Source organism: Schistosoma haematobium, chromosome 4 (genome assembly GCF_000699445.3).
Source record: "Schistosoma haematobium chromosome 4, whole genome shotgun sequence".
Lineage (NCBI taxonomy): Eukaryota > Metazoa > Platyhelminthes > Trematoda > Strigeidida > Schistosomatidae > Schistosoma > Schistosoma haematobium.
Genome location: NC_067199.1, coordinates 41,820,707 through 41,844,598, shown reverse-complemented (window position 1 = coordinate 41,844,598; position 23,892 = coordinate 41,820,707). Strand labels below are relative to the sequence as shown.

The 23,892-nt window shown below is 37.1% G+C and overlaps 1 protein-coding gene across 1 annotated transcript; it reads right to left on the bottom strand.

Annotated features, from left to right (window-relative positions):
- Positions 1 to 823: 823 nt before the first annotated feature.
- Positions 824 to 23,205, bottom strand: SOL1 (suppressor of los1-1; the record flags this gene model as incomplete). The annotated part of the gene is made up of 6 exons (XM_035732539.2): positions 824 to 906; positions 6,231 to 6,445; positions 10,226 to 10,397; positions 15,577 to 15,618; positions 18,775 to 19,217; positions 23,159 to 23,205. 6 exons carry the CDS (start codon positions 23,203 to 23,205, stop codon positions 824 to 826), a joined length of 1,002 nt encoding a protein of 333 aa, XP_035587227.2.
- Between the last annotated feature and the right edge of the window lie 687 nt (positions 23,206 to 23,892).

The window sequence follows — 23,892 nt, the reverse complement described above, 5'->3', positions numbered from 1 at the left end:
ATCAACCTTGAAGTGAGTGTTTTGATAAAACGGACCTCGTGAAGTTTAGTGAAAAAAAGTGCAGAGTCACATAGTTTCAAATATTTTTATTGTCGTTTATTGTGTTAAGTTGGTTAGGCAAAAGATGGATTTAACTCGTTGAAAATGTCATCGGAATACACTGTACAAAGGTATTACATGAAGAACAATCATAACTCATCCACAGGTATATACATATGTGTATGGGTAGTGTGGTGTGGATTGAACCATACATCTGTTAGATCTATCGAAGCGTCTAGTTCACCTGACTGAGATACGCGCGAAATGGAAGTTCCAAAACAACGATTTGTCTACAATAGCGGTTCTTTATTGAATAATACGCAAAATTTAGTTACAAACCTCAACTTGTGAGGTGTCTGGAGCGTTTAAACGCGTCCTTCAAGTATGAAAATAAGAGGGCTCCCTGTAACAGTAACATAAAGAATAATTATAACATAAAGTAGTAGAAAAGACAGCTGATAGCTGTGTCTAAATTTGATAACAGTATATGAACAACCGAAACCCGAACCAAGAGCAAACAATATGGAAACTGTTGTGTTCAAACAAATGCAAAAAACTGTGGATAACCGCTACAGTGATTAAGGTACAGTAATGATAATGATAAATACAATGATAAGTACAATAAACTTTATAGGTATATGTGAACATTTCAGAATATTACACTAAAACTTGCATCACAACATAAGTTTAAAAATTGTTGGGAATGTAAATAAGTAGTATAAAACAATATACAAAGGCGTGGGAAGGGAGCGAGTAGGAACAATGTAAGACAAACTTAACAACATCATTTCACTAAAAATAATAAACTGTTTACAGCGAAGCACAAGAATGTGACCAAGAGCTTACTGATTTTTTTGCCTTGCTGACCTAAAATGAAAAGCGAAGGATACAAAAATAAACAGCGCATTTTTTTATCAGAATGAGGGTTTGTGGAGACTGTAGTAATATTAATAGCTGCATTCATGAGTCGATCTAAGCTAGACCACCATTGAAAACCTGAATGTATATGGTTGTGGAGATTAATAAGTTATTTATCGGGATCTTGAACCGATTGAAAACCTGGGAGCACTGAACGGCCGTTCCGTCCAATTGTGGTCTAGTGGGTTAAGCGTTCGCGCGCGAGATCGAAGGCATCGGACTCGAATCCCGAAAGCGGGATCGTGAGTGCGCACTACTGAGGAGTCCCACAATGGGACAAGACGGCCTTCCAGTGCTCCCAGGTTTCCAATTGTGGTCTAACATCATTCAGTTCAAGATCTCAGTCAAAACCTGAATGCACTGGACAACAGTTTTGTACTAGTATGGGACTCCTCAGCCGTGCGCATCCACGACCCAACATGTGGGACTCGAACCCAGGGCCTTCAGTCTTGCGCGCGAACGCTTAACCTCTGAACCACTGAGCCGGCATCCAGACGTGTTAATGTTTAACTTAAATCGATCCATGATCTTCGACAGCCATTCATCCACTATCTGAGGTAAATACCTGTCTCTACGCGACACGGATTGAACTCTTGTGATCACAGCTTCTCAATAGAACTCCAGGAGATCCATCTTGAATCCAGTTATTAGTGAGCACATAATAATTATTATCATAATGGGGATTTAAGGAGATTGTAGTAGCTTAGATCAAGTCATGAATTCAACTATTAAAATTACTACAATCAACTATCAAAATGCACTTTTCTATTCGTAGAAAGTGAATTTCAAATGACTGTACTCAATTATAACTAAGAACATGATATTGATTTATCTGTTAATGTTTTGGCATTTCACTTCAGTCAACGATAATATCTTTTCTTATGGTACTTCAGTGTGCGTAACATCTTTCAGATCACAACCAACCTAGGTTTGCGAAGGTGACAGTGTTTAAACTTGACCAATGTAATTTGATCAAGAGTAGACAATAATTCACATGAGTTCTTAAACACTGTCGAACCAGTTCGATTATCCTAAAACGACAGATTTCAATCAGAAGCTCAGGTATTTAACATACACTAATTCAATCTTTACAGTACTACTTTGTACTGAATAGATACAGATTTGGTGAATTTTTGTGATTTACACTCTCAAAACACTGTCAATTATTTTCAGAATAATTTCGATGACATTATTGGATTTTAATCGACACCTATCTATTAAATCCATGACCACTGACTAAAACTATGATAACTATCTGCTTCAAATGAAATCTAGTTCTCTGATTTAATTTCCTTTATATAAGCAGATTAATTTCAACAAGGTGATGTTAAAAATCTGGTGTGAAATGTGTTGAGGATAATAATATTTCCAACTCTGCCTGTAGTGCCTACGCGGGCTACTGCTCGTCCCAAGCCTGGATAAAGGAGGAGGCTTGGGCATGGGGTTACCGACCCCATCCCATAGGAAACGAATTCGCTAGAAAAACGCTAACCAGGAAAAAATATTCAAACCTTTTAAACTCCGCCCTGGGAATCAGAAGGTCTTCATTTAGAAAAACTATGACGCCTCATGATAAAAGTCGAGTTCCTTCGGAGGTTACAAAGCCGATGCGCCTTCTGACAACCAGAGCAACCATTTATTTAAGTACATGGAATGTTCGTACAATGTGGGACACCGGGAGAGTCAGCCAAGTTGTTGCAGAAATGAAAAGATACAACATGAAGGTGATTGGAATCAGTGAAACACATTGGACGCAGGTTGGAAAACAACGACTAGCTTCAGGGGAGCCCCTGTTATACTCCGGTCATGAAGAAGAAAATGCTCCACATATATAAGGCGTTGCACTGATGCTATCCAAACAAGCACAAAATGCACTTATAGGATGGAAATCTCATGGACCAAGGATCATCAAAGCCTCCTTCAAAACAAAGAAAGAGGGTATCTTAATGAACGTTATCCAGTGCTATGCGCCTTCCAACGATTACAATGAAGACGTTAAAGACCAATTCTGCGATAGGCCGCGGTTAATCGTTGAGAAATTCTCAACAAAAGATTCGACCATTTTGATGGGAAATTTCAATGCCAAGGTTGGAATGAACAACACTGAATATGAAGTTATCATGGGAAGACATCGATTGAGAGAAGCGAACAAAAATGCTGAGAGATTTGCAAACCTATGTGCTTTCAATAAACTGGTCATAGGCGGCACTATATTCCCACTTAAACGCATACACAAAACCACATGGACTTCACCGGATCACACTACACAAAACCAAATCGACCACATCTGCATCAACAAAACGTTCAGGAGGACGATGGAGGACGTGCGAACCAAGAGAGGAGCTGATATAGCATCAGATCACCACTTGCTGGTCGCCAAGATGAAATTGAACCTCAAGAAGCACCGGACAATGGGGCGGACAACAGCACAAAGGTTTAATATGGCCTTTCTTCAGGATACTGACAAACTCAACAAATTCAAGATAGTCCTCAGCAATAGATTCCAGGCCTTTCATGATCTACTCAACGGAGAAGGAACTACTAGGGAGAGCAACTTCAACATGTCATGGGGTTGTGGGTCACAAGGAATGGATCATTGTTGATACACTGGATAAGATTCAAGAAAGGAGGAACAAGAAAGCAGCAATCAATACAAGCCGAACAAGAGCAGAAGAAGCCAAGGCACAAGCTGAATACACAGAAGTAAACAAACAATTGAAGAGGAGCATCAGAACCGACAAACGTAAATATGTGGAAGATCTGACAACGACGGTGGAAAAGGCTGCAAGAGAAGGAAACATGAGACAATTGTATGACACGACAAAGAAACTCGCTGGAAATTACCGTAAACCAGAACGACCAGTGAAAAGCAAGGAAGGAAAGGTAATCACCAACATTGGAGAACAGCAAAACAGGTGGGTAGAACACTTCAAAGAACTCTTGAGTCGACCAGCTCCACTGAACCCACCCAACATCGAAGCAGCACCCACGGACCTCCCAATCAATGTTGGCCCACCAACAATTGAAGAAATCAGCATGGCCATCAGGTAAATCAAGAGTGGCAAAGCAGCAGGAGCAGACAACATCCCAGCAGAGGCACTGAAAGCAGACGTAGCGGTAACTGCAAGGATACTTCACATTCTCTTCAGCAAGACTTGGAATGAGGAACAAGCACCAACAGACTGGAAAGAAGGACTACTGATCAAAATACCAAAGAAAGGCGATCTCAGTAACTGTGATAACTACAGGGGGATTACTCTTCTCTCAATACCGGGAAAAGTCTTCAACAGGGTATTGTTAAACAGGATGAAGGACTGCGTAGACGCCCAACTTCGTGACCAACAGGCTGGATTCCGTAAGGATAGATCGTGTACAGACCAAATCGCAACTCTACGGATAATTGTGGAACAATCAGTTGAATGGAATTCATCACTCTACATCAACTTCATTGACTACGAAAAGCAATTTGATAGCGTGGACAGAACAACACTATGGAAACTTCTTCGACACTACGGCGTGCCTCAGAAGATAGTCAATATCATACAGAACTCATATGATGGATTACACTGCAAAATCGTGCATGGAGGACAGTTCACAAAGTTGTTCGAAGTAAAGACCGGTGTTAGGCAAGGTTGCTTACTCTCACCCTTTCTCTTTCTCCTGGTGATCGACTGGATCATGAAGACGTCAACACCTGAGGGGAAGCACGGGATACAGATCGCTAAAGCAAGAGCAGCATATCTACGACTGAGGAACATCTGGAACTCAAAGCAACTGTCAAACAACACCAAGGGCAGGATTTTCAATACAAATGTCAAGATAGTTCTACTGTATGGGGCGGAAACTTGGAGAACTATGAAAGCCATCATCCAGAAAATACAGGTGTTTATTAACAGCTGTCTACGTAAAATACTTCAGATCTTTTGGCCGGAAACTATTAGCAACAACCCACTGTGGGAAAGAACAAACCAGATCCCAGCGGAGGAAGAAATCAGGAAGAAGCGCTAGAAGTGGGTAGGACACTGATTGAGGAATTCACACAGCTGCGTCACAAGACAAGCCTACACATGGAATCCTCTAGGCCAAAGGAAAAGTGGATGACCAAAGAACACATTCCGCCGGGAAATGGAAATAGACATGAGAAAAATGAACAAGAATTGGATGGAACTAGAAAAGAAGGCTCAGAACAGTGTGTTGGAGAATGCTGGTCGGCGGCCAATGCTCCATTGGGAGTAACAGGCGTAAGTGTGTAAGTAAGCGTACCACATCAGATGGACCAAGGAGAAAAAAGATCAATAAGTGAATAAAGCAAGGATGTTGCCTTATTGTCATATTACTGAATGAATTTGTGACTTAGTTTATATACCCTTACATTTAGTACGGTAAACTGATATCAAACAGATAAACACAGACATATAGAAATTGAGCACTGTAATTCGTACAATACGATTAATACGACTAAAAAAGAAACAAACATGTGTGAAAAATAATTGCTAAGATTAGTATGAATTGACTTTCACATTATTTATGACTTCACATGTGCTCAGAATAGAACCCATATACGTGTGTAATTTTAGAGGAGTTTCATAAAACAGTACTGTACAATCGATTGTAGCAGCTGATACTATGTCCGGCACACATAGGCTATTCTAACTTTTGGACAAACCAGTTTATTCATTCTTCTCAAGCCACATTTTGACCTTGTCACTTATTCGTTTACTAATCCTGACTGTTTTCATATGGTCGTATGTGTGTTAATTGCTTACCCTGATCATTACGTGTCTGTAATTTATTTTTCTCTGAATATAAATGTTAAGTCACTCGCATTCTCCAGTGCGCGTCACTTCGTATCGTTGCGCTTCGCTTCCTTTACTAGGTCTTTCTGATTGTCTGTTCACATAAACGATTGTATGAAACATACTTATAGAAATTCATCCTCGTATTTGACTTATTTGACTCCGTTACTCACTAACGATAATTATATATGATGGCTGATGGCATGCATGTTTCGATAATAATCATCGTACGGTCTAACTGAACTCAGATATGAGGTCAATAAAGTGTTGATCCCCACTACGAACCTAACGGAACAAACTACTTCGGTGAATAAACTTCCGCACATCACACTTTCGAAGAACGAACTCAACTTAGTTTATTCGATCGATAACCTCACCAATAATATCATACCACTACAGGATCAATGATACATTATTCAAGTTGAGCATATCTGAGATTAAATAAAATACCAAATAATAATATAAACGACAACTTGCCGAAATCGTGGAATTCATAAACACCGAAAAATCCTGTCCTCACATACATTCCATTAGAGAAGAATTTCAAGTTTAAACACGGTTGATGCCATTGAATTCTGAATGGATCCACTGGACTTTGTTTGTGACATAATCGACGTTTTGGTGTACTGAATAATTCTGTTGGATAACAACTACTAATTTCAACATTATCACCCATAGTATCATCTGTACAACTTCGTCAATGAGAAAAAATGTGTAGAAAAAATTGAAATAAGGACACTTGTTTAATACTACTTGATGCCTCGTTCATTATTTGTCAGTATTAGGTGGTTGGAACTAGTCGACAGACAAAACTCCAATCTTGAGGTTACAGACCCTCCCTGTGGGGTTCAAACCAGCGTCATCAAGATGGGAATCTAAGAAACTCCCACTGAGCTAATTAGTATTCAGATGACCTTCTGTTGAAATGAGATACATTCACTGACTAGTCATTTCTACTCACTGTCATTATAACTGATTCTAAGCAGCTTGTTTGTATCAAATTACGGTAAATCCAAACAAATGTTAATATTTGAAGGTGTGAAGTTTCTGGTGAACAGCTGAAGAATAGCTTGCTTATCATTACTTTTTTGACAGGATGGCTACTTATTCATGAATTAAAAAGCTAACATTATTCAACATCCTGGTTAGGACAACATATATAAGTGAAAAATAGTGTTTTCGATTAGATCCTCATCAGGCTTTACTCGAATATATATGAATATCTAGATGCAGATCTGAAATTATTAAACTGATCAAGGCAGTTTATGAGGCAACGATAACAGTGGAATAGATTACATAAATAAGCATAATAAGTAAAAAGTAAAAAAATTGATAGTGTGATGTCAGGTGTACTAGTTGTAGTGAAAATAATAAAGGCTTGAATCAATGTTTCATAACAGGAAGTAGGTCGATGACTTAAAAAATAAACACTGAAATAATATTCATTAAAAATCATAAGATTATGCATTAAGGGATGTTCAGATAATTGGACAGTGAAGTGTATATTTGAGAAAAGGGGTTGGAGAAAAATCAACGAACAAAGAGTGTGGAAAATAATAATAAACGAATAAAGTCATTTATTAGATCTGATTCGGCCAAAGAAGAGACGAGGGTATTGAAATTTTATTATGAATACAAGAACTTGGATTGTTAGCTCGAATTCCTATAGCTTCTGCAATATGTAAGAAACGGGATCGAACATTTTAAGGAAAACTGGTGGGGATAGAATATAACTCTTTAAATGACATATTCTTGTCTACTACATAAACGCTATAGATCAAGTGTGATAGAACAGAGCTGTGTAGTGTTTTGACGGTGCACTCTCCTAACCACGAAGGAAGGTGTTTACCTACTCGTTCGCTCAGCTTTCTCGTATTGCACCAAATACAGCTTTCTCCATAGGAGCAGCTGAATTCGTAGATACACATAGATGTGGCAGAATCAGTAACTTATCCTTTGGTTGAGGAATCACGATAGATGGGGGTCAAATACGATAGGCAGCGGTTAGCTTCATTAAACGTTCTCTTAACTGCTCTAGTATAATAATATACTTGTAATATCTCAATGACTAGGAAATACAATTTCTGACATTTCGTAAATTAAGGGTCAAGGTGCTTCTTATGACACATGCATGTGCATTTGTTAGTGGGCATGGAAAATGTGATATTTTTCAAATGGAAAGGTAGCTGAATTTGTATGATAACGGTGCGAGATGTGAATAGACTTAGATATATTAGCCGTGATAAACGGTCCAAGTTGGATGGATGGTAAGGCATTCATTTCTATTGAGGGCATTAAAATTTAGTAATATATGTAAAGTTCCAGTAACCCGCCTTTTTATTGCTGGGAAAGGGTTTTTTAATCATTTTGATGTTTCTTATACCAATTTGACGGTAATAGATGGTATCTTTCCGTATTGAACAGCCAACTCGTTAAACTTAGACTACAGAAAAATAACATCTAAGCTGTACAAAAAACCATCTATTGATCCTGTGGTAGTTTACGTGGATTACTGAGAAGTCCCATACTAAGACGAGACGGACGTCCAAACTTTCAGGTTTCTAGTAGGGGTCTCGCTAAGATCAGTTCATGATTTAAGCTACGAGAATTATCAAGTCTCCCCAAGTCAGTCTATTCCAATAATAACCATGTACTCGCTACCTTCGAGATGCAACCCTTGGATTTCTAGTAAGAAATCACGACCAGTGGAGTTCAACCATGTCAGGTGTGAGACAGTTATCTAGATCAGGCGATGGCTGAAGTTTGTTAAATGCTGTTAATGTAATATATTGGATTATTTATTTTTTGAAGTAGAGACTTGCACTGAGTCATGAGACGTCAGAGATTTTATAATCTACTCATTCAGATATTATAAAGACATCTTCATTTTTTATTATTAGATAGTTTGTTTGCTTTGAATTTCTTTTACCTACGATTTTCAGGTCACTTTTCTGAGCGAACTATCAGTTAGGCTAAATTTAGTTCTACCAGTGATAATGATATAAACCGGAACTTTATTAATTTTGTCGTTGATAATAAGATGTGGAATAATAACCATAATTCAGGTCGATTTGACGTAATTCGGCCAGCTTTGTAAAGTAGATAATGCAATGTTAATTCTTCACTGAGGATAACTTGTTATGAAGTAGTCTATGCTCAAAAGTTCAAATCTGGCTGGTTTAAAGCATTTGCTGGCAAGACGTATCTGGATTATTGAAGGAAATTAGTGATTTTTATGTCGTTGGAAACCGCATCAACAAGTATCTGTTACATCTAGAGCTTAGATTCTTAATATACCGCGTACAACTTGAGCACTTTAACGCTAGGACTCTCCAAGGCGCAAATGAGAAGACAGAAGACAAGTGAAAGGAACGCTATTTCAAATAGGGTCAAATATTGTACGAAACTCCCTGGTATTTATAGTTTTTAGTAAAAGTGAAGTCATTTTTATAGTCATCCAATCCGCATACAGTGGTTTTTAGCATTCGTCCAACAGGGAAACTTCACGTCGAAATTCTGGAATGTTCTTCCAAAAGATGATTGAGTGGAATATCTTTGGCTCTTTCTGAGCTTGTTAGTGATTCCTCGAGTTCACCCGTGGGCCGTCCCCACAGTATCAAAGTCAGTAACGTGACCAGTGAGCTGATCGAGACGTAACTGATCTCTTCTGGAGTTGAGACAGTCAATCGTATTGACAACTAGTATCTGTTAATTGTAAAAGACTGGTTATTTCCAAGATGAGGTATCGTTTAAATTTGCTTACTGGACGATATATGTTTATCTCTTCTAATTTCTAAAGTAACAATAGTTTATCTTTCTTACAGGCAAGTTTCTTTTAGCATAAAAGTGTATAAAATAGTAAAACAGCTTTCTAAAAGTTCTCAGTTACTTATCTTTAAAGCCGTGTGAACATATTTGGAAAATCAATTATATTTAAGTGGCTTATTATCTCTTATCTAAATTGTTGACAGGTATCTTGATCTCAACGGCTTAGACAAATTCCCTAGCTCCAAAAAACCATAATTGCTTGGACTAAGGTAAAAAAAGCAGAATGTTGTAAACAAGGAAGTTTACTTCAAAGGTTAGATATTATACAGAAACCAGAAGGTTAATAAGGTCAGCAGATATAATGAGATTTAAGGAGCTTCGAGAATACCTACTAAAATTGATTAAGAAGTTGATAATTGTTTAATAAAGGTGATGAAAGCATATTCAGTCGTCTACCAGATTTTTCATGTAAGTTTCCTACAGGTATTGACTGATTAGAGTAATTTCGACAGTTTTCCTAGCTTTCGTATATTTCAAGGAATTAGGAAGGAATCTCAGTAGCTGTTAGACGTATGTTTCAGCTATTAAGAAGTTCATTTCTAGTGAAAAATCTAAGATAATTCGATAAATCTTCAATGGTATGTGCTTATAAAGGAAAACGAAACAAAAAGATAACTTTCATACGATTAAAATCAACCACTTACGTTTTAGAAGTACTTTCTACATCAAATTCCAAGAATGCAATATCAATTCTTCTTACATTTAGCCCAGAAAACCGATATTCACAAATGATATCAATTGGATATAATCCAGGATAATTTGGTGATGAGAAATTCCCTGTTATTGATTGAGAACGATTGAATTCGAAGAAGCAACCTGTAAAGAGTACGAAACACTAGATTCTAAATGTGTTTCAACGACGACTACTCCATTTATAATGGGTAATACACTGGTGATCTAGAGGTAGTAGAGTCTATTACAGAATAAGAAAGGAGTATTCTTATTCTGGAACTCATCGAATGTCTTGCATAGAGCAGGATCCTCACGCGAATTTAAGTGGAAGATGTGAGTTTTAGTGGAAGACATTATTTCACCAATGTAACACTAATCGAGCCAACCGAGTTTATGTACAAGCAAATATTGAAAAACAAATAAAAACACGGCTTCGTTCAAGATAGTCTTAAATTTAATCCTATTGTGTTTTCAACTCCGCCTGAACCCATCTGTGGCTACGGCTCGTCCCAAGCCTGGATAAAGGAGGAGGCTTGGGCATGGGGTTACCGACCCCATCCCATAGGAAACGAATTCGCTAGAAAAACGCTAACCAGGAAAAAATATTCAAACCTTTTAAACTCCGCCCTGGGAATCAGAAGGTCTTCATTTAGAAAAACTATGACGCCTCATGATAAAAGTCGAGTTCCTTCGGAAGTTACAAAGCCGATGCGCCTTCTGACAACCAGAGCAACCATTTATTTAAGTACATGGAATGTTCGTACAATGTGGGACACCGGGAGAGTCAGCCAAGTTGTTGCAGAAATGAAAAGATACAACATGAAGGTGATTGGAATCAGTGAAACACATTGGACGCAGGTTGGAAAACAACGACTAGCTTCAGGGGAGCCCCTGTTATACTCCGGTCATGAAGAAGAAAATGCTCCACATATATAAGGCGTTGCACTGATGCTATCCAAACAAGCACAAAATGCACTTATAGGATGGAAATCTCATGGACCAAGGATCATCAAAGCCTCCTTCAAAACAAAGAAAGAGGGTATCTTAATGAACGTTATCCAGTGCTATGCGCCTTCCAACGATTACAATGAAGACGTTAAAGACCAATTCTGCGATAGGCCGCGGTTAATCGTTGAGAAATTCTCAACAAAGATTCGACCATTTTGATGAGAAATTTCAATGACAACTGTCAAACAACACCAAGGGCAGGAATTTCAATACAAATGTCAAGATAGTTCTACTGTATGGGGCGGAAACTTGGAGAACTACGAGAACCATCATCCAGAATAATAGCTGTATGCGTAAAATACTTTGGATCCGTTGACCAGACACTACTAGCAACAACCTACTGTGGGAGAGAACAAACCAGACTCCAGCGGGGAAGAAATCAAAAAGAAGCGCTAGAAGTAGATAGGACACTCATTAAGGAAAGCACCCTGCTGCGTTACAAAGCAAGCCTTTCTCTCAGATACCAAAAAATTCAAAGAATTCAAGATAGTTTCCAACAACGGGTTCGAAGCCTTACAGGATCTACTGAAGGTTGAATAAACTAATATGATGGACAACTGGAAAGATACCAAAGAAGCATTAGCTTCAACGTGACAGCAGGTTCTGGCCCCAAGAAGCTTCATCATAAAGAATGGATCTCTAAAGAAACACTGGACAGGATCAAGGAAAGTATGAACAGGAAGACAGCATTAACAACAGACGAACACGAGCTGAGAAAGTCAAGGCACAAGCTGAGTACACAAAAGCAAACAAGCAAGTGAAGAAGAGCATTAAAGCCGACAAGCAGAAATACGTGGAACAACTAGCAACGACGGTGGAAAAGCCGCAAGATAAGGAAATATGAAACAAATATATGATACAACGAAGAAACTAGCAGGGAGTATAGTAAACCGGAGAGACCGGTCAAGGACAAAGAAGGAAGGCCAATCACTGAAATTCAAAGACAGAGGAACAGATGGGTAGAGCACTTTGAAGAACTCCTGAATAGGTCGGCTCCAATGAATCCACCGGCTATCGAAGCAGCACATACCGACCTTCCTATAGTTGTCACTCAACGACCGAAGAAATCGGGATGGCTATAAACAAATCAAGAGCGGGAAAGAAACAGAACCTGACAATATACCAGCTAAAGCACTGAAGTCAAACATCGAAGTAACTGCAAACATGCTTCACCTTCTATTCAACAAGGTCTGAAAGAAGAAACAAGGGCCGACGGACTGGAAAGAAGGATACATCATCAAGATTTCGAAGAAAAAAGATCTGAGCAAATGCGAAAACTACATAGGCATCACATTGCTGTCAGTACCAAGGAAAGTCTTTAACAGAGTGTTGCTGAACCGGATGAAAGATGCAGTAGACGCCCAACTTCGAGATGAACAAACTGGATTCCGTAAAGATCATCGTCGGACAATCCATTGAGTGTAATTCGTCACTATACATCAATTTAATTGACTATGAGAAGGCGTTTGGTAGTGTAGATAGGATAACATTATGGAAACTTCTCCGACACCACGGAGTTCCTGAAAAGATTGTCAACATTATGCGGAACTCATACGACGGACTATCATGCGAAGTCGTGCATAGAGGACAGCTGACAGATACATTCCAAGTGAGGATCGGAGTCATATAAGGCTGTTTACTCTCTCCCTCTCTTTTCTAGTGTTTCAACTGGATTATGAAGACCTAGATATGTAAGAGGAAAATGGAATACAATGGACAGTTCAGAATCAGTTAGAAGATTCGGACTTCGCAGATGACCAAGCCCTTCTATCCCATATACACGGACAAATGCAGATGAAGAAAGCTCGTGTATAAGCAGCCTCTGCATCAGTAGGCCATGACATACACAAGGGGAAAACCAAGGTCCTCAAATAAAACATAGAGAACACCAACCTAATCACACTTGATCGCGAAACTCTGGAAGATAAGGAATCCTTCACGTACCTGCGAAGCATCATCGATGAACAAGGAGGATCCAATTTAGATGTGAAGGTACGGATTGGGAGAGCAATGACAGCATTCATACAGTTGAAGAACATATGGAACTCAAAACAACTGTCAACCAATATCAAAGTCACAATCATCAATACGAACATCAGGACAGTTCTAATGTACGGAGCTGAAACTTCGAGAACTACCACAACCATCATCGAGAAGGTAAAAATATTTATAAACAGTTGTTTACGCAAGATACTCAACATCCATTGGCCGGAAAAATCAGCAAAAGTCTTCTGTGGAAGAGAACGAACCAGTTTTCGGCTGAGGAGGAAATTTGGAAAAGACGATGGAAATGGATAGGACATACAATACGGAAATCACCAAACTGCATCACGAGGCAAGTCCTAACTTGGAATCCTGAAGGGAAGCGGAAAAGAGGAAGGCCAAAGAACACATTACGTCGGGAAATAGAAGCAGACATCAAAAGGATGAATAACAACTGGAAAGGATCGTCCCGGACAGGGCTGAATGGAGAGTACTGTTGGGCGGCCTATGCTCTTCCAAGAGGAGTAACAGGAGTAAGTAAATAAGTTGTTTCTTCCTTGACTGGATAAAGCTAGATAAACGATTTTATTAATGCATATCGCTATTATTCTTTGTACCCTTTGTCCGTTTGTTTTTCTACACCGTCTTTTGTATGTTCTTCATTATCAGATTACCTCATCATTCCTTATAATGTAATTTGGATGACTTTTAATGCTTTCTATTTTGAAAACCATTTTCCGAAGTTTTAATCTTCTTACTACTTTGAAATACTGATCTAAGCTTTTGCTATTCTTATTACAAGTACACCTGATATCATATTGTGAATTTGTACATATTGGTTATTATGTTTAGTTTTTATTTATTTTTCTTTGTGATGGTTGCCTCAAACTTCCTTTATTGATTCCGTATTTTTTTGAATATGCATTGTAGCAGCTTCTGTGTTATCACATACACATTCGACAACTCCTAACCTTTGCACAGACGTTAATAACACAGAAAGTAAACGATTGTTGTGTCATTTTTACTATCCTAATTTTGACCTCCAATAAATTACATTCATGTCCTTGCAGTCATACAATATTTATACAAGGCTTGTTAACTTGTCACAGCATAAATTATCTTTTCTGAGTTCAATCAACACTTGTAATTAGTATTATCTCGAAGATACACATCTACAACTAAATCAGATTTGAATTTTAGAGTTGGATTATCGGTTTCACCATTTTATCTTTATAAGTCGTAGGTGTCAGCAAATCAATATACATTTAAGTATCAACTCATTTCTATGTGCTTTATCCAAGTTAATTCACCTATGTTAAATTTGTTTAACTTTCTATTTATTTAGGTCATTCATGCTCGGTTTGACTGAAGCTTAAATTTTCTCATGGTTCGATGAACGATTCTAAAAAGCATATAAACACGAAAATATATGTCCTTTGTGACAAAAAGTAAGCTGTTATATTTTAACTTGTAATTTGTTTACGTATCGCTAATATTTTCCTGCTAAATTTGTAAAGATAGTACGTCTTTTAAAAATACTTCTCAAGTAAGATGTTATGAGAATAATTTTAGTGGCCGTTTACTGACCCCATGATAACAAAGATTATTGAAATGAATGATCTTAACGAAATATAGTTCATATTAAACTCCTCATATACACTGTCTACTGATCATATTAATACAAAGTAGAAAATTAAGGTTGAATATGAAATATGTAGAATGCCTGACAAATATGAGAGCTGTGGAAATGGAAAATGACATTTGGCCAAAGCCAGTGAATAAAGAGTAAATCAGACTTTATATAAGGTGAACGATATGGAAACTACAGAAAAGCAGTTAAATTATAGCAAACATTCATTCACTAACCAAGTTCACATAAAAAGTGTCCAAGGTTAACAAATGAGTGGTTAACGATGATAAATAACAAGGATAAACGTGGAAAAACATACAACTGTTGACCAGATAAAAATTATATGTCCGTCTACAGGTTAGTATTAATTCATTCAGATGTAGTGATCACTACACTTGAGTCAACTAAAATCAGATTTGAATGCTGCTGAAATAAGAGAAAGATATCAAATATTCCTCAGATAACATTGACTTATCTTTGAGTAGTAACGAGCGCCATGTTTATCTGGTCCCTATTTTTGACAGTCGACCAAATAGTAACGGTCTACTAGCATGAGTAACTCATTATTGAGAAGTTAGATAATTAGAGGGAATTGATTCGGAACTTCTCATTTCATCTGGCATAAATATTTGAATTATTATGCTCATAAGTATTTATTCCTTGTACATAATAGTTATCTTTTGTGGCAAATATTCGACTTACTTGGCTTCCGTTGATTCCCAAAAGAAGCTGTAACACCATAATCTATAGAAAGAAATATAATTAAAAGTAAGGTCTGGGTAGGCTGTTTGATATAGAGATGATTGACATGGAAGACTGATTTGACATTGACAAATGAATATGAGGTGGTTATGATCGTCAGTTAACTCCACCTGTAGCTCTCCTAGAGTTACTGCCGGTCACAAGAGAGGGTAAGGGAGGAGGGTTGCGTACGGGTCAATAACATTATCCCGTAGAAAACAACCTTGCTAAAAAATGCCAACCAGAATAAACAGTTTAAAACACTTTGTTTCGGGAGTTGAAGAATCTTCATCCAGAAGGATTAGGACCCGTCTTGGTGAAAGTCGGTATTCTTCGTAAGTCATGAGGCCAATGTCCATTCTAACAACCAGAACAACAATTTAAATAGGTACACGGAACTTTCATACGATGGGAGTGACAGGGAACACCAATGAAATAGCTGCGGAAATGAGGAGATACAACTTGACGTTGCTCGGAATAAGTGCCCCTAAATGCCCTGGTAGGGCTGTGGGTGGGGAGAGTCCGGTCTTCCTCTCCAAGTGCTCTCACATGGCCACCCATGTACAACCACTGATAGGAAAGTCCTACTCACTGCCTTCTCGCGGAGGGGGTGTTGCTCACGAAATCGGGAGGACGGAAAGCGAATGTCTGGCGCTTTTACCGGGTAGGTGAACACGAGGGGTTTCATGTGTATTCGATGCCACTTTGCACCAATATTTATATGTTCAAATAAATCAATATAATATATAATAAATCGGAATAAGTGAGATCCATTGAACCCAAGCTGGACAGAAACAAATAGATTCGGGAATAGATGCTGCTGTACTCTAGTCACAAGGAAGAAAATGCTCCGCACACACAGGGAGTTGTTCTGGTGACATCCAAAGAAGCACGTAAAACACTCATAGGATGAGAATCTCATGGAACCAGAATCATCAAAGCATCCTTCAAAACAAAGAAGAAGGGAATCACAATGAATGTTATCCAATGTTATGCACCAAACAATGATAGCAATGACGACAATAAAGATAAATTTTATGAGACTGCATTCGATCATACAGAAGTGCCCAGGAAGGGGCTTAATCATTCTGGTGGGAGGCTTAATGCCAAATTCGAAATGGATAACATTGGGTATGAAGATGTCATGGAACGACATGGACTGAGAGGGAAGAACGTCAGTGGTGAAAAATTTGAATATTTATGTGCATTCAACAAAATGGTTATAGGTGACACATTACTCACCCACAAACGCATGTATAAAGCTCCATGGGTTTCACTGGACAACACTACAGAGAACCAGGTTGATCATATTTACATCAATAATAAGTTCACAAGATCCATCAAGGAAGCGCGAATAAAGAAAGGAGCCGACATAGCTCCAGATCACCATCTGGTAGTTGCCAAGATGAAACTGAAGCTAAAGAATCATTGGACAACTGGAGAGACAGCATTACAAAAGTTCAATACAGCCTTCCTTCGAAATACTGACAAATTCAACGAATTCAAGATAGCTTTCAGCTTCAGGTTCTAAACCTTATAAAATCTACTCGAAAAAGAGAAAACCACTATTGACGACAATTGGAAAAGGGTCGAAGTAGCACTAACTTCAACGTGTCGAGAGGTTCTGGGCCTCAAGAAGCATTATCATATGGTACGGATCTCTATGAAAACCCTGCGCAATATTTAAGAAAGGAAGTACGAGAAGACAGCAACTAACAACAGGCGAACAAGAGCAGAGAAAGTCAAGGCGCAAGCTGAATAAACTGAAGTAAGCAGGCAATCGAAGAGGAGAATTAGAGCCGACAAGCAGAAATACGTGGAACAACTAGCAACGGTAGCGGTGAAAGCTGCAAAAGAAGGAAATGTGAGACAACTGTATGACACAACGAAGAAACTGGCAGGGAAATATACTAAACCACGTAGACCGCTCAAGGACAAAGAAGTCATGTCAATCAGTAAGATTCAAGAGATGAGGAAAGGATGGGCAGAACACTTTGAGGAAATCTTGACTAGATCAGTTCCATTAAATCCGCCGAGCATCGGAGCAGCACTCACAGGATGGTCATTAGACAAATCAAGAGTGGGAGAACAGCAGGACCTGACAATGTACCAGCTGAGGCACTAAAGTCAGACACATAAGTAACTGCAAACATGCTCCACGTTCTCTTTAAGGCGATTTGGAAGGAAGAACAAATGCCAATTTACTGAAAAGAAGAATACCTCATCAACATACCAAGGAGATCTGAGCAAATATGAGAATTACAGAGGCACCATACTACTATCGGTACCAGGAAAGGTTTTCAAAAGTGTTGTTGAACCGGATGAAAGATTCAATAGACACACAACCTCTAGATCAACAGGCCGGGTTCCGTAGGGATCGGTCCTGCACAGACCAACAATAGACCGACACTACGAATCACCGTTAGAATCGTCACTAAACATCAACTCCCTTGACTATGAGAAGGAGTTTGACAATGTGGATAGGAGAACATCATCAAAACGTCTTCAACACTATGGAGTACCTGGGAGAATCGTCAAAATCATACGGAATCCATACGACGAAGTATACTACAAAGTCGTGCATGGATGATAGCTGACAGACGCATTCCAAGTAAGGATCGAAGTCAGACTCTTCTCCTTCCTATTTTTTCTGGTGTTTCATGAAAATTTCCACATCTGAGTGGAAGCACGGAATAAAATCAACAGAAATTTATCGTTTTTCTTGAAAGTTTTACTAAAAGCAAAAGTTATTTTCACTGGTACCCGTGTGTGGAAACTGGTGTAAAGCGGATACTGCTTCAAAAAGAATAATACTATTCTAGTTCTGTTCAACCACACTAAAATTATTTCTTCATGAACGGTTATAACGTATAAGGATAGTCTTTAAAATCATCTAAGCTTTGCATGAATGATTAGACACAATAATTTTTGAACTCTGATATAATGAACAATGATCACTACTTAGTCAATTAGTAGTTTCGAATCTTTCGGAAATGAACCGATGTCTAATTTTGTCGATCGGAAATACCATAAGAAAAATCACCTTACCAGTTACATTCTTTCCACTAACAATATTTGGTGATAAAAAAATTAAAATAATTATTGAGACAATTATTAACATATTAGTTTCCCTTAAAAAATGATAACCGATTTTCTCACCTGTGACAAATTTATACTGCACATCATAGCCTAAATCTGAATGCTGAATACTCCGAAAGTTTTGTTTCATGTTTCTACTATTATTGTCACTATTATTATCATTATTAATATTGGTACCATTTCTAGATTGCTTGATCTTAAGAATTATATCTAAACGTGGAATATTTCCAGACATGAAACCCTTACTTGCTGGTGAATAAGTCATAAAATCCCCAGCGCATAAACGAACAGGATCTAAAGGTACAGTCTCTATGGGATCTGTGGTGATTAAAGGTGATGTCAATTGTGTAGTAGAAATTGCATTTAAATTTAATAATGAATAACTTTGTTGTGAAACGAAATTAGGATTTAACCGGTTATTTAACAGTCTATTGATATCATTGTTAGTAGTTGAAACATCAGCACGATAATTGATCAATTCCAAAGTCATTGAAGTGGGACATCTGAACAAATAAGATATAAGAAAACAAAATTGTCACGAAAATTATTAATAAGGTTACTTGAAGTTAACAGATATTTACAATCAATAAAAAGCGCTGTGAACTGGAAATTAGTTGTATTCCTAAATCATCTTAGATATTAGAAACTAGTTAAGTATTTATATGTGATCAACATGGGGTTGTGGAAATTGTTTAATTTCAGTGATATAGCTAACCAATTCAATAATTTATGTCCGGCTAGTTGTTGTCAACAGTGGCCTAAACATCAATTATTTCTGTCTTTTAAATAATTAGGTCGTACCATTCGCATAAAGCTGTAGTATCAATATTCATCGACTATTTTTAAAGTATCTTAAATTTCTTGTGGCTGCTCTATCTACTGAGGAGCTTTCTTATTGGTTATATATATTTGCAGATATTTTATATAAGGGGTTTTTCATGACGGACTGACCTTGGTTATGCAATCGTTGAAAGGTAGAAAGGTCTGGACAACTAGGTCTCTGTTGCGATATTCAGAAAAATATCCCAGAAATTATCCTGTTTAGGTTAATGCTATCCTTGGACTTGAAATGGCATCATTTTCCTATTGGTCAATTTTTATTTCACGTGTCATTTCCCTGTTGGCCAAATATTGTACAAATGTTATTTTCTGCTTTATGGTGCGATGTGGTCTGCTTGATTGGTACATAAACAGAGTATGTTTGAATACATGATTCATATCGCAGAAGCTGAGACTTGTGTTCTGGACTTAACTGGCTGGGCTAGGCAGGAAGCAGGGCCAATCAGACTCTAGGCTGCTCATGCGTATTTTACGCGTCGTTGGTCCGATCGATAAGTCACTGTCCTCTAATCTGCAGTCACAAGATATAACAGTCTCCCTAATATAGGTCTCCATATCCGTGCATGTCCGCGACCGCAACAATGGTCGAGTCTTATACACACAGACTTCACAAAGAGAAATTAGCCTTCACCTAATTGCCATCCAGTCACTTACGCTTATGACCTGTGTCAATCTACCATATTGCGATGTTTGTGTCAGCCGTGCTTATTGACGAGGAGTACAGTATCAGTATAAAACATTTTTTCCAGTGCTTACTGGTTTCCTGCACTGTTTAACCAGTTAGTTTGAAGATAATGTTTTTTATTTTTGGTTTTGTGAACTCATATTCGTTTTTAGTGTATGCTACAGTGTTACTTTTAATTAACCATACTTTGAAAAAATGATTATCAGTCGAAGCAAAAATACATGTGTTGCTCCACATAGATCTTGTCAGCTGAACGAACTGATGTCATAATATGTGACATCACAATGATATTAGAATCTGGTAAACATAGTTTCATACGTCAGAAAATAATCCACGGCTGAGGTTAGTATTTTAATCATAATCAATGGTTGAAGATTTTTGGTGAAATGGCTTAAAATCGGACAAGGTAGTGAGGATTCAGTTATTTTCTATCCTTCTTTTAGACTGAATATTATTCTATACCCTTATTCCGTCAACATAATGCTTCTTTTCTAAATATATTCAGTCATTCAAGTCACTAATATCTTCAACTTCTGTGTTACTGACCTAGTGAATTTTCTCTCTCTAAAGTTAATGATTTCCCCTGTTGTAATCGGTTAAGGATTTGACATGTAAATATATATATATATATATATATATATATATATATATATATATATATATATATATATATATATATATATATATATATATATATATGATTTATGTAACTGAAAACCCTGGTATTCATACTTGTTACGACTTTCTGATCAAACGATCCGTCTCATCATAGTCTATTCAAAAGTAATTTATAGACCGAACTAAATAAAACAAACCTTTAATTCATTTTTCATTAAGATTCGTCTTGTAAACGGTAAATTTTCATTGTTTTTATGTTTTAACTGATACTAGGATAAAAATGAAAACTCGTGCACATTATTACTATTGGTGAAAATACTCTAGACACTACACTTCAGTACCTACGTCTTCTTTTCTCGGTGATATTGGATTGTTTAGAACACAATTCTACTTGACTGATCACATAGATTGGTAATTTAAAGGAGTGAATGTTAACGGAGAATAAGCAAGAAAGTGATAAAAGTGATGAAAATAAGTCGAGAGAAAAAAGGTGACCAGACTATGTTTGATCAGTTATTTAGGTTTGTAGTGACTCACGTTTATCACGAGAACACGACTGGTTTATTAAAAACAATTATTATTATAACCAACTGTACCAGTGTTTGTTTTAACGTGCTTTTGTTTGACTGTGCTAATGACAGCTATTTTGTGCTTCCATTCTTATACACACACTTTGATTGTAACTTCGCGCGAATTCGGTTACCTTCTGTAACCAAGGTTGTATCCTGGCACGATCTCGGTATCCTTTCGATGCCACGAGATCGCCAGCTAATAAACCTCGACTTGGTCCATTAACTGTCTTCTGGTATTCGGCTTCTCGGGGATTTTATGGAGTCATTTGGAACGAGCTTCTTACGCCTTCTGATTCGCTTGGCACGTGTTTCTTGGTAGCGGTGTTCATAGTTAACCTCAACTCGACGCTACGCTACAGGTTTAACCAAGCAGACGTTTTTTTACGATAGGTATCTCTACCTGTTTCTCCCTCAATCCAAATAAATAGTTGCTTAGTTGTTGCCTTTATTTCTTATTTTTTAGGTTGTTTCTAGTTTTGTGGAAAACTAGACGTATACAGGTATTTTATAGACAGTTAGCTTTAAATAAGTGACCAAAAGAATAACAACTCAGAGTTTTCTATAGTTTAAACACAGTTAGGATCCTATTAATAAGAGTTTGTGATGAATTAATCGTTGGCTGAACTCAATAGCTTGGTGGATATCGACGCTGAGATACAAGTCCCAGAAAGAAGACAGAACGCGCTTCCTAAATTCCACTGCTAGCCACAAATACATAGTTGAAATTTTTTCAAAGATAGTTTTACTTTTAACATTTAGGATTGATTATATCTTTAATGATTAAAATATTTGGAAAATTCACCCAAATTTGAACAGTTTTTAAAGATGGGATCAACAGTATTGTGATGCTTGTGAAGACTCAGGTTATTTATTACATTCCCGTTCGATGAATAGAAACTGATTACCAGAATTTGTGGTTGTTGTCAAGCATATATTATCGAGGAAATCACTTATAGATTAATGTTGACGTTCTTTGTTGTTTCCTGTCTAGCAGTAATATGTGCACTGAAATTATAATCGTCTTTGAGGATAACTGTAAAATAATCCCTTAACTCCTGCAATTCGTAGAAACAAATTCTACTATTTACATGAAGTGGATTCTATTTCGAATAACAGTGTATTGTAAAATGTTACAATTTATGAAAAGTTTATGAGATCGTATATAATCTGAGATACTCGCTAATCTAGAGATCAAACAGAATTTTTAAATCATCACAGCAGAAAGTTAGGATCTCAAGATGAAGTTTCCAGTTATTGATCATAATGCATCACAACTTTTCTGGCTCCTGTAAAATACAATTTACTAATCACATTAATTACTCGTCATTAAATTAGGACCTGGGAAAAATATGCATTGGTTCAAACTGCTACATCGTTTAGGTATAACGAGATAAAATTAACAAAACGAATAGCAAGAAACTTGAAATATTAGTAGTACTAACGAGTAAATATAGAGAAAATGATTTGAAATAGAGAATGAAGTTGTAGAATACGAAATTGTGAAATAATACTAAAACTGAGAATACTTTGCAACTGATTATAAACTATATCATTTAACTTTTATAAACACTATTCACGATTATCTCATGGATTCCAGATGATTAGTTTACGCCCATAACAACACTCAATTCATTAGTTGGCAACCCAGTGGGGTAATGCCACTTTACTGATTTGTCCAATTCTAATTACACCACATAAAATAATAAGTATCATTTTGTACTGAACTTACTTTAAACTGTTTAAAAAAGATGATTTAATTTCGTGTATATCATTCATATCAGGTTGATGTTTTTGTCTATAGATGGAACCCCCGAATTCTCGATCGTATTGAATAAAATCACTCGTATAATTTGACACAATATCATTAACTTCACTTGATGTAATTTGTGAACGTTGAAATTGATGGATTTGCTGTGAATTATCTAGACGTCGTACAAAACGTATTTGTATACGTTGTCCATAACCACCTTCAAGTTTCCATTTACAGTTGTTTAACTCAGACGGTTTTCTCGTTCTAATTAAATTATTTGGTATGTGAAGAAAACCATTTGATTCTTTTCCGTAACTTGTAATTGTAAACTGACATGTATCTATGATTAACAGAGCATTGATTAGAAAATTTCAATGCATGTAAATTTATAATACAGTTGAACAACCCTATGCATAACCTACGTATTTTGAACCCATCATCAGCCAATCAGAACACAGGTAGCTAAAACCAAATATTTGTAGTTAAAATTGTAACAAAACTTAATTACGAAGTTGGCGATTTTCGCGTTTATACTCCGTATACTGTACATAAAAGAACTTGCTACAACAAATATTCCTGTACTTAGGAGATTAGCCCATATTTATTTATTTTGTTCAGGATAACGATACTTATATAAACTTTCCAGTACAGTTTCCATAAAGATTTCTTGTTGAATTACATTTCATACAGAAATTGTATCGTAATGATTAAAG